General features: G+C 37.6%; 3 protein-coding genes across 3 annotated transcripts; 1 reads left to right on the top strand and 2 right to left on the bottom strand.

Annotated features, from left to right (window-relative positions):
- The first annotated feature begins 1,415 nt into the window (after positions 1–1,415).
- Positions 1,416–4,749, top strand: LOC116299463 (uncharacterized). The gene has a single exon (XM_031708121.2). It carries the CDS (start codon positions 1,661–1,663, stop codon positions 4,523–4,525), a length of 2,865 nt encoding a protein of 954 aa, XP_031563981.2. The 5' UTR covers positions 1,416–1,660; the 3' UTR covers positions 4,526–4,749.
- A 101-nt stretch (positions 4,750–4,850) lies between these two features.
- LOC116299462 (uncharacterized) lies at positions 4,851–7,165 on the bottom strand. The gene is made up of 2 exons (XM_031708120.2): positions 6,923–7,165; positions 4,851–6,032 (listed from the first exon to the last, which is right to left on the bottom strand). The coding sequence occupies exon 2, from the start codon at positions 6,023–6,025 to the stop codon at positions 5,351–5,353; it is 675 nt and encodes a 224-aa protein (XP_031563980.1). The 5' UTR covers positions 6,026–6,032; positions 6,923–7,165; the 3' UTR covers positions 4,851–5,350.
- Positions 7,166–7,596: 431 nt separating this feature from the next.
- On the bottom strand, positions 7,597–11,175 carry LOC116299459 (protein STPG4). Its single transcript, XM_031708118.1, has 7 exons — positions 11,047–11,175; positions 10,833–10,913; positions 10,446–10,706; positions 9,874–9,947; positions 9,182–9,236; positions 8,372–8,491; positions 7,597–7,868 (listed from the first exon to the last, which is right to left on the bottom strand). Exons 1-7 carry the CDS (start codon positions 11,149–11,151, stop codon positions 7,758–7,760), a joined length of 807 nt encoding a protein of 268 aa, XP_031563978.1. The 5' UTR covers positions 11,152–11,175; the 3' UTR covers positions 7,597–7,757.
- Between the last annotated feature and the right edge of the window lie 70 nt (positions 11,176–11,245).

Below are 11,245 nucleotides of genomic sequence, written 5' to 3'. Positions count from 1 at the left end.
CAGAAGTCGGCTATCAAAACTTTAGTCGAAGAGAAAAAAGATATTTTTGTCAATCTTCCATCAGGATTTGGCAAATCTCTAATTTATCAAGCTCTGCCTCTCGTATTTGACTACAAATATACACTAGAGTCTGGTCACATCGTGGTTGTTGTGTCTCCTTTAATCGAGACCTTTAGATCCGACGACGAGTACGAGAACGAGTCCGAGTTAAAACTTTTAAAAATTGGCACTATCTCTTTGTGGTCTTGATCGTGTATAAAATAGATTGAAACTTTAGATTGTAAAGAATCGGAAATCGACTACGATTTAGCCTTACTCGTACTCGTACTCGTACTCGTACTCATCGCTCAAAATAAGTACAAATAAGTACGCTCAAAACTTACAGCACGCGATAAGTAATAACACGGAAGTCAAGCGTGAATATTAAACAAGCAGCCGTGAGCGAAAATAGTTGTGGGCGTACTTATTTTTATTTGACTGCCTTAAAACCTTTCAATGCATATGGAATTAAAGGAGAATATTTGTAAAAGATACATCATTTAGTGACTTCATTAAGAAAAAAATCGTTCGACGATTTTTTAATTGCCGCTTTCATCGATATTTTCTATCGCTTTTGACAACAAATGGGGTTATTTAGCTTCATATCAAAAAATCCATAACGTTGGAAAGAAAGTCACAATTTGATTCATACTCAATAAGGACAGTGCCTATATCCATACCTATATTCTAGCTACTAGGAATACTGAATCCACTAAATTAAAGTCCCGATTTTGAGGGTATAAAGTTGACACGCTGGAAATAATAGTAAAAGTCCATGAAAATATTCATCGCGTAATATTTGGAAAACGCTCCTTTCCTGACATTGATGTGTGAAAAGAGCTTGCAGATCGAGTTATTCAAGACAAAGTTGTGGCCGTTTCAATGCGGCTAGGTGTGCCAGACCAAAACTACCCACAGCCTCCTTGAAACCCCACAATTCTTCGTTTGCAACCGCGTGTATTTTGCTGGTGCAAAAGTATTTTTTTGGTGCCAATCAAAAAACAATCCTTATGACCATGTAGAGCTACTGAGCAAAAATGTTTCTGATTTTTCAGACACCTTATCAGCGTAAGGTGAGGATTACCGATTAGAAAATAAGATTCGCACAACTCGGGAAACAAAACAATGCAACGATTTGAAATTTTCTACACTAAATCATATCATAGTTCTCTAAAACATGTCAAAGAATCGAGTTCATAGCATTCATAATATATAATGTTATTCATATGCTTGCTATTCTTGCACACATTACTATACTTACTTTAGGTAGAATATTTGGTCTAGACATGCAGCTCAGTGACAGGTGTTTTCTTCACCCAAGGCCTACCATTGGTCCATTGGCAGAATTTGTAAAGTGTAATTTGAATATCCTTCGACTGAGAAATCGTAGTCTAGCTCTGTCGAATTTCATTCAACAGCTATAGAGTTAGCCTGGGTTTCTGTCAAACTTCATTATTGGAACAGTTTAGTAAATAGTCTGGCGTCGTTGAATAGCTTTAAAAATGGCGTAGTTGAATTTCAAAGAGATCACAAAATGGAATAATAATCGTGCGAGGAAGGTGCGGGGTCTACGCAAAATGTAAAGAAACGATTGGAATTTCACAACGAAATCGCGAGCAGAATGTGTGATGACAGCACGAAGGAAAAAACGAACGGTACGAGGCTTAGGAGATTGCTATTGGATGGAGGATCGCAAGTGTTAAGAAAACTGTTCGACGGCATCCATTCTAACAGTGCTTTACCTGGCGTCCTGAAAACCCACGAAACAGATCTCAGGAAGAAATGTTTTCCTAGTCAAATCGAATTATTGTTTCCCATTGATGGACAACCAGACTCAAAAACCTTTGATATCACTCTACTGACATTACTTTTGAGAAACATTTGTAGTCTAACAGCTCCTCCTACAGGATGGGGAAAGGAGCCATCTCCTTCAGACCAGAGCAAGGAAGCTAACATTGTAAGAATCAAGTTATTTAGAAACAAGATTCAACATCTTCCAGGAAGTGGAATCAGTGACGAACAGTTTGAAGAATTGTGGAACGAACTATCTTCACCTTTGATGGCTTTGGGTCTTCCAGAAGACGAAATAGAGAAACTCAAAGTTACCCCGATCGATGACAGTTCTGAAATCCAAGAACGGTTTAAAACACTGTGCGATCACGAGCACAGGATAGAGAACCTAGAGGAGAAAATAAACGAGTATGGAGCTCAAATCTCTACCAACCATGCCCAAATTGAGGAGATAAAAGAGGAGCTTCAAAATCGAAAGAAACAGGAGACAGTTAAGAGTTGCATTCCCGACGAACCCTCAATTTTTATTGCCCGAAAAGAAGAGCTGAAAGAAATTATAGATGCAAAAACTATCGATGACATACCTTATGTGTTAATCCACGGTATGGCTGGAATCGGTAAGTCGACCCTCATCAAGAAAGCTTCGTGGCATCTTGTTTATGAACATAACAAAACTGTCTACTTTGTTGATTTGTGCCGCTGTAAAGCAACTGAAGAAGAGATATCAAAGACCATAAATTACACCTTATACCGGGGTACAAAAGTCGAAAACGAACCCCGAGAAGCACTCAATATCTGGGCCAGAAACTTGGACCGAAAAGTGATTCTTGTGTTGGATAATGCTGAACATGTTTTGAGCAGCAGTGAGCCACGAACGGGAAATGATGCCAACTGTGAATCTGGTATGTCATGCCTCGTAAAGATTCTGCTAGAATTAAGAAAATTTTCTTCTCTAAATGTAAATTATTTGATTGCCTCGCGCGAAATCTTGAATTTTGACGCCATTGACGTGCCTAGGAAAGATATAACTCTCAAACCGTTTGAACAAAATGAAAGTTTAGAATTCATAAACCGTGTTCTCTCAGAAGAAACAAGAGGCAGGTCTGAATTAACTAACGACCGTAAACAAGAGATTGTCAAGTTATGTTCCAATATACCGCTTGCTTTACGCATTGTCATCCCTTTGCTGGACGATTACAAAACTGACGAATTAATCAAGAAGTTATCAAAGCCAGTGGAAAATATAAAAAAATTGAAAGAAGCCGTTTCCTTATCGTTTGAAAAACTCGATGATACGTTGCGTGGTCATTTAGTAAGGCTTACGATTTTTCCAAGGTTTTTTGCTGTTGATTCCGCGTTGGCAGTTATGGGAGTGGATGACCTGGATGATGCAGTTCAGGTGCTTATGAAACTGTATGCAAAAAGTCTTTTGCAACGCGAAAAAAGAAAATATAGTCTTCATCCGTTTATTCACGAGTTTGTTGTTGATTATGGCAATGCGGAAAAAAACAAATATCTTCTTGAAGAAGGAAAATTGAATTTTCTAAGTTATTTTCAGTCTTTACTTTTAGAAAATACAAAGTTGTACTGGACTAAAGATTCTTGTAAGCAATCTTTGAGTGCTTTCCGTGAAGACAGGCAAAATTTCGAGAAAGCTTTGGAACTTTCGCTTTGTGTTCCTGTGGATCTGAATGAAACAAGAATGGAAAACACTAAGAGAATACTAGATGAACTGACTAACGTTATTTTGTACCTTGTGGCCTGCACCTCTTGGGATCTGCTAGGAAGGTTGCTGGATAACTTCATTACCTTAGCCAAGAAGAACGACTTGCCTAGTCGAGAATTAGAATCACTATGTTGGAAGGGCCATATGGCTCGAAGAAAAGGTGACAACGAAGAATATGAGAAGTTACTGAAACAGGCTGACAAAGTATACCAGAGTGGCTTACAAATTGATGACAGAGCTAAAATATGCTACAATTCTGCCAAAGGACGTTACTTTGTTTACAAACGAAATTATGAACAGGGAGTCAAGGCTTTTGAAGAAATCATCGAGTTTTGTATGGAAAAGGAAGACAACGATTCCAGGCTGAATGAAGATTATACAAGAGCTAACTTGGAGCTAGGACACAGCTTGAAGGGCAAGAAAGATTTCAAAAAAGCAGTGGAAAAGTATAAGCAGGCGAATGCCATTTATGAGAAACATTTAGGACTACACATAAAGACAGCTATTAGTTTTAAAGACATTGCAGATGGATATTTGACTCAAGGTGATGCTCAATTGCGAGATGGTGATAATGAGCAGCAAGCACTAGACTACTATAAGAAGGCAAATGATATTTATAATAAGGCAATTGATATGTTGACCGACTTGAATAGTGATTCAGAAACCCATATGATTTTGCTTTTGAAAAACAAAGGCATTTGCTGTAGGAAATTGGAAAAATATGAAGACAGCGAAACACACTTCATGAAGGCAATAACCATTGCAGAAAACAATCTTAAAGAAAATCATAGGTACAAGTGTTTGGTGAAGGAGGGGTTAGCTCATCTACATGATGAAATGGGGAACAAAGAAAAAGCTAGAACATTTGCTGAAGAGGCCAATGAAATGGCAAAGAACTTAAAGTCTGGTGATTGTATTAAAGATAGAGAAAGACTAGAAACAATTCTCAGCTATAACTCAACCAGTTGAATCTGAAATACGTGCTATTAATTTAGAGGCGAGTGCATTTAAAAATCCATGCACCCAACCGTAGGTCTAAATCGATGAACACTATTAACATAAATTTGTGCATGATATCTTGAAACATTTTAGGTATAATTCGTTGTTATCCCTTTTCGGCGACAGACCGTTTTGCCAACAATAGCACTTATATCTTGTGGCGAGAATAAGGTACGTTTGTCATTGGGGGTAAGGTGGGGTGGGGGAGGGGGGGGGGGTGGAAAGCTGGGGTATACACAGTAAACTTGTTAAATGTTTGTAGCCCTCCTCCTTTCACTCAGTAAGACATTCATGATCAAGTCAAAAGTGTATAATGTCAAAATAAGGTTTGACTTTGCAGAAATGTCAGTTCAAATTTTTATTTATTACATACATACATATATATAAATATACATACTGCGGTTTGCATAAACTTTGACCATTTATATATATATACAAGTATATCAAAAGTATGATCAGAAACTATGGCATGTCACCCCTGATATTTTTTTCCAGAAAGCCCTAGTGCTAGACAACTCGAAAACAATATCAGGGATCATATCACACAATTTTTGATATACTTTTGATATACTTGTATATATGCACAAATGGTCAAAGTTTATACAAACCGCAGTGTGTGTATATATATATATATATATGCCTAACCATAAGAATTCTGCACCTTTACGTAATAAAAAATGTATATGTCTTTTGTTTTCTTATTGTTTCGTTTTGGTTAGGTGTATATATTTTTTTGCATTGTACAAATGCACGGTATGATTTACTGTATGCGAAATTCAATGCTTCTGATATTCGTTATTTGCTTTTAAAGCGTCCATGTTTGGATACAAATAATTCTTTGGTTTCATTAATTACTCTAGGTGAACGGCCGCACATAACAACATTAAAATCCTCCTCAGTAGGAGAAACACTTTCTAACCGTGTCTTTGCAGGTTTACCGGTAAACCTTTCTGGGGACTTTTTCTTTTGTTTATTTACCTCATTAGACTCGTCCTTTTTTCGTTTTCTTTTACCACCTTTTTCCTGCTGTCCTGTATCTATGATAATAGGAGGAAGCCGTATATTTGGTTTATTTGGGCTGGGCGAAAAAGTATCAATAGACATGTTGGTATTTGAAGTGTTTGGTCTAGCGGGATTTTCAGTATTGAGCATGTGTAGTTCAGGGACCGGCCTTCTGATTGGAGATCCATCACCGTGTTGCAAGCTGGGTAATTTATAATCACTTCCTTTCAAAGTGTTTTTCTGTTCGTGATTTTGATCTTCTTTTAAATGGCTTTTTGTTGGTTTGATTGGCAGGTTCAAACTCATTCTTAACGAAGCATCTCTTATGTATCGGTTAACAGCCTCTTTCTGCACAGTTTCTTTTTCTTTTTCTAAAGCGCCCTCAATGCTTCGTCTTATCCTCTCCAATGAAGTCTCTGCCGCTTCCTTCTCTCTTTTTCCATCTTTTAATAAATAATTGCGATCCATTAAGGCTCTGGTAGATAAAAATATCACATTTTATTGTACTAATAACATAATCCCTTGACCCAAAAAACCGACCATCTATTTGACAGGCGACCAATGGTGGTCGTTATTGAGAGGTTAATATGTAATATGCATGTTATAGTTTTCCATACAGATATATTTATTTTCCAACAATACATGACTTTTAATATTGAGGTGAAGAAAAAAATACTTGGTGATGTGATGTGTTAGTTTATACCAACGACCGCGGAAGAAGAAAAAAAATTATTCTTCGATTGCACATTAACGTCAACGCGGCCATGTTGGTGCCATTTAACAAAATATTTCTCATTAGCATCCATTGTAAACGGCACCACAATAGCCGCCATGTTTTTGTCATCTTGACTCTCTTGGAAATGCTTGCAACAATCAATTAACTACGAAGACTCCATCGACTTCCGTTCGCTTTGCTGTACAGCAAGCGTTGAAGAGCACATTTTCCTTTGCTTAAGATACTTCAATGACGTATAGCTTTAATAGGTTCTTTTTTAAGGGATTATCAGTCAATTAAACTTAAGTCGTTCACCGTTGCTAACAGTCTTCCATGGCATGACGCATTAATCATAAAATGAGTCAAAATGAATGCGAGAATGCTAAACACACAGCATCCTGACTTGTGTAACTACAAGGCCGACTTACTAGAATTATATTGGCGATATTAATTATCATCTGCCCTCATTAAAAGTACATATTATTCAAGTGGAGTGTGTTCAGTGACTTGGACACTTTGGCGAGTCCATGCCTGACGTACAATATGATATTTCAGGAGTCATGACTAAGCTAAAAGATACAAAGTGGCTTTGTGTTTACTGTATATATTTATATTATCATCAAAAAAATATGAAATGTTTCAAAACTTACCAACAGCACGGCTTATCCCGTTCTTGGATACGGATTTGTATTTTGTTTGCTGCTGACATCTTTACGCTCGTGATTCAGACAACATGATGTTAAGCAAACCGTCTCATTGTCTTGACCTTTGTCTGTAAGATGTCCGAGATCATTTAAAGGTATGGCTTGTCACACTCGTTCTGTGACATCCATATTTTTGAATAAGCACTTTCGTATGAACTGTTTTGCGGCACTATGGTTTTCTGTGCTCACTATACTGTGACGATCAAACTGGTTTGACGCACTTAGAGCACTTCAACCGTGTTATAATATTTTTGAATGACAATGGACGTCACTTAGTGCTGAAAGGGTTTTGTTTTCCTTAAAATAACCCCATCACCTTAGAATACCAGTTTGCAATGCTTTAAAAAACTTTTTGGACATTTTATTCAACTTTGTAAATAAAATGCTTGGCTTGTGCTGTCTATCACATAATCGTTTTTCCATTTCGGTCAATTTTTTTCAAGTTTTAAAAAATTTGTAAAAGCAAATGCAAAAGATTAGATTAGATCGAGTGCAAAGATGCGAGGGTATTACATGTAAAGGATGTTAGGAGCCGCGCGCACATCGGCTTCACGAAAGGGGGTATCTATGGAACCACACCTGGATCCCCTATTACATGGGCCACTTCATTCCTTTGTAACTTGGTTTAATTTTTTCATTTTTATTATCATTTTTAAATCCATTATTTCGACCATTTTAATACAACGATAACACCCTAACGTTTGTGGTTGTTGTTCATTGAACCAGGGTAGCAACCCACAAACTATACTCAGCACCATGCTGTCTGCAACACTGTTTCTTTTTAGTAGGCACCACAAGTAAAAAACAGCCCATGACTTCTGCCCATCTTCTTGATAGTAGCCGGCATTGGAGTCTGGAATGTCTTGTCATACGTCCCGGGTCCTGGTGTTTTCTGGTTCATAACAGATAGCATATCAAAACAAGAAATTAGCATTATTACTGGGAGACCTGTGGTATACTCTGTATTATTTACAATCTACTTTTAAGCATTGTATTTGCATCTCATTATCTGCTCTGGAAGAGTGATTTGTGATGTAAGTGACATGCAAGCATGGGTTCTCTCAAAGCAACTACTAATGAGCAACACACTAATTAGTCAGACCAGCGGAGGAGAGGGGGGGGGGGGGGGGGGGGGAAGGGGGAGGGAACTGGGGGCTATAGCCTTACACTCTTTTCCCGTTTTGCTTACTATTCTCTTATTTTTTCAAATCTAAGCCCCCTCTCCCACCTTTTCCGTTTTTTGTATTTCAGTGTCTCATATCTCATATTTTTTTGGTGTGCTCCATGTTCTCTGTTGGTGGGATAACTGTACAAACATACAAACTTAGTACCACATTAGTTAACTACATGAACTTTCATTGATAAATAACATCAAATAACAATCTTTTGGCTTACCAGTACATGAGGCTGTTGAAACCTTGGAGTTTTGGATATGAATGATGAAGATATGTTGGGACCTTTTGGTAGGATGGCATCTTTTGACAAGTTATATTGCCCTGGTGGAGGACCAGGTCTCTGCAGAAATAAATAAGTTCTGAATTTGTATTTACATTCCAGGAAAGGTCTGTCTAAATAGCGCTGTTTAAGTGCTAAAAATATCTATACTGTCTCCTTGGAGGGAGATTGGAATTTCCAAAGTTTGGGATCTGAGGAGCTTGAGGCATATTATGTTGTTCCAGAAAACAATGGACCAAGACTCCCCCATGGATGAGTATTGGAATTTTTAAGGGGTGGGGAGGGACTGAGGAGGTCACATTGTGTACTGTAGTTTCAGAAAATATCCATACCTCACCCACTGAGGGGGATTGGAATTTCCAAGGGGTGGGGAGGGTCTGAGAAGGGTATATTGTGTAGTTCCAGAAAATATCCTCAACTTACCCACAGAGGATGACTGGAATTTCCAAGGGATGGGGAGGGTCTGAGGAGGGTATATTGTGTAGTTCTAGAAAATATTCATACCTTTCCCATAGATGAGGATTGGAATTTGGGGAGGGTCTGAGAAATATCCATATCTCACCTATTGAGGGGGTTTGGAATTTCCAAAGGGTGGGGAGGGTGTCTAAGCAAGGAATATTATGTAGTTCCAGAGAATACCCATACCTCCCCAATATGGATGAGGATTGGAATTTCCAAGGGATTGGAACTCAGGATGTGACAAGAAGACATGATATACAGTTTTGTGAAAAAATATATACCATAACTTACAGCTTTGAAGTAAACAGTTGGAAATCTATTGACTTGGGATTTAAAAGCTGGATGTCTGGAAAACATATCAAAGACATATATTATACGGACAAATAAATGGATAAATATGTTTTGTGGGAACCAGTTTTCGTGTATCAGTGTGTATTGTATATTATACTTAATTTTCTCTGATTTCTTTTTTTATTCCATATTAGCCTCAATTCCATGATACTTTTGGGGAGGGTCCATTATTGTTCCAAGTATTTTCTGTATTTTTAGATATTAAAAACCTTGCTTGCTGTGCTGTGTGCAGTTACCACTTGGAACACTCATGAAGTGCTGAGAAACGCTCCATTACACACTTCCAGCTGAGCAGTGAATGCAGCATGCAAAACATGAGTGAACAAAATGATTGGCCCTAAGCATTTTTGAAGCTTGAAAGAACTTTAAGCAAATGCGGTGATAAAGAGAAATTGTTTTTATCCTTCCTTTGCATATTTCTGTTTCTTTTAGGCCGCACGTATATCATAATGATTACTTTAGTCATGATCAAAAGACAGAAAAATATGCAAAAGTTGGGTTGCAGGAGCCTGGGAATGAGGGCTAGCGGCAAAACAACTAAACACTCTGTGATCAGTTCGACTGGTGTATTTCACCTAACATTCTCCTAACATGCCTGCATGCAGGCATTTTTAAATTTATTGTTGACTTACTTTGAGGGAAGCTTAGGAACATATTTATACCCCGCATCATATGTAGTAGGGCTTATTTGGCTCTTCACGAATTCCTGAAGATAAAGATGACAAAACAATATTTAAATAAACTCTATGGATGTGGTAACAGTCATCATTCCCCCCCCCCCCCCCCCCCCCCATCTAGCCCCCAACAATCATGTTCCCTCTCCACCTATACCCCTGACTAATTTTTGTTAAACAGCCTCAATACTCAAGAAATTCATAAGAATTCACAGCTTTTTTTGCTTCTAATTAAAATAAGTTAAATCCAACTAGCAGTCTATCATCAATACTGCATTTTGAATTGATAAGCTAAGTAATAGCCTACTTAGTATAGTAGCGAAAAGTGCCGGTTTTGAAACAAAAACATTAAATTTTACTTTCATTTAAAACTTGTTTGCACAATTGACTGACTAGTTGGATCTGACTCAAACGATTAGTCCTCTCGCCTTAATTCATGGCCTATAATTAAGTCAATAGCCAATTTGGGCTCTACGACTAATTGCTAATTAGTATTGTAGTGTATTCAGTAATTATTATTTTTTACTTACTTTGTCTATGTAACCAACTAATGCAGCAGGAGTATGATATCTATCACATGATTTAAAACTATATGTTATCTGTTTTTTGTCCATTTTGTCTACTTCCGTGACATGCTTATAAAGTCCAGGCATTAAAGTGGTTCCTGTCCTTGAAGGATCTGCATTGTTTTTGCGTCCAGTATTCTTAAATCCATACGTTGCTTTGATAGGATTAGAGTTTATATCTCTAACAAAATCCTTTGATTCATATGCCCCAGGCACTGGAGTATCCTGGAGATCCAAAAAAAATATTCTGTCTTATAAAAACTGTACCTATACATAATAGTTTGACAAAATCAAAACAATAGCATATAATTTGTTAGCGAATAAGCTAATTATGACTGAAAGACCAGATACCTTAAGAGTAGATCTCCACCATTCTTCTCTATCTGTCACGGGCTCCTCGTAATTATAAGGACTTTTACTTCTTCTACCAGCCTAAAAGAGTATTAAAGAACACAAGCATCTTTGATGAAGCTTATCTTCAGTTCAATGGAACTTTCCAAAACGTGCTATAAAAGTTTTGATAAAATCAGATCGACAAAATAAATTGCTTCAAAAAGATACTTACAAAAGGTAGATGTGATGCAGGTCTTCTGGCATAAGCTGGTGCTGTTCCTGACTTAGATTTGAGCTCGTAAAGAGGGCTTCTAAATGCTCCAGTGCTAACAGCCATGCTTCTTGCTGTGTGTTGACATGTTCCAGGCGTCAAGGCGTAAATTTCCATAGTAACAAAAAAGAACCCGAACCCCTCACGACAAGCTTCCGAA

This window comes from Actinia tenebrosa, unplaced genomic scaffold, assembly GCF_029948245.1.
Source record: "Actinia tenebrosa isolate PJP-AT-01 unplaced genomic scaffold, QUT_ActTen_1.0 PGA_scaffold8__29_contigs__length_14323225, whole genome shotgun sequence".
In the NCBI taxonomy this organism is placed as follows: Eukaryota; Metazoa; Cnidaria; class Anthozoa; order Actiniaria; family Actiniidae; genus Actinia; species Actinia tenebrosa.
This window is presented reverse-complemented; position numbering and strand designations above follow the sequence as displayed.

What these genes read in the sequence shown, in the direction of transcription:
- LOC116299463 (XM_031708121.2), top strand. Translation starts at nt 1,661, where the DNA reads ATGTGTGATGACAGCACGAAGGAAAAAACGAACGGTACGAGGCTTAGG.
- LOC116299462 (XM_031708120.2), bottom strand. Translation starts at nt 6,025, where the DNA reads ATGGATCGCAATTATTTATTAAAAGATGGAAAAAGAGAGAAGGAAGCG.
- LOC116299459 (XM_031708118.1), bottom strand. Translation starts at nt 11,151, where the DNA reads ATGGCTGTTAGCACTGGAGCATTTAGAAGCCCTCTTTACGAGCTCAAA. An exon ending in CTGCATCACATCTACCTTTT is followed by an intron (nt 10,914 to 11,046) that starts GTAAGTATCTTT and finishes ATACTCTTTTAG; the next exon opens with GCTGGTAGAAGAAGTAAAAG. An exon ending in GTTCCTAAGCTTCCCTCAAA is followed by an intron (nt 9,237 to 9,873) that starts GTAAGTCAACAA and finishes TATGTTTTCCAG; the next exon opens with ACATCCAGCTTTTAAATCCC.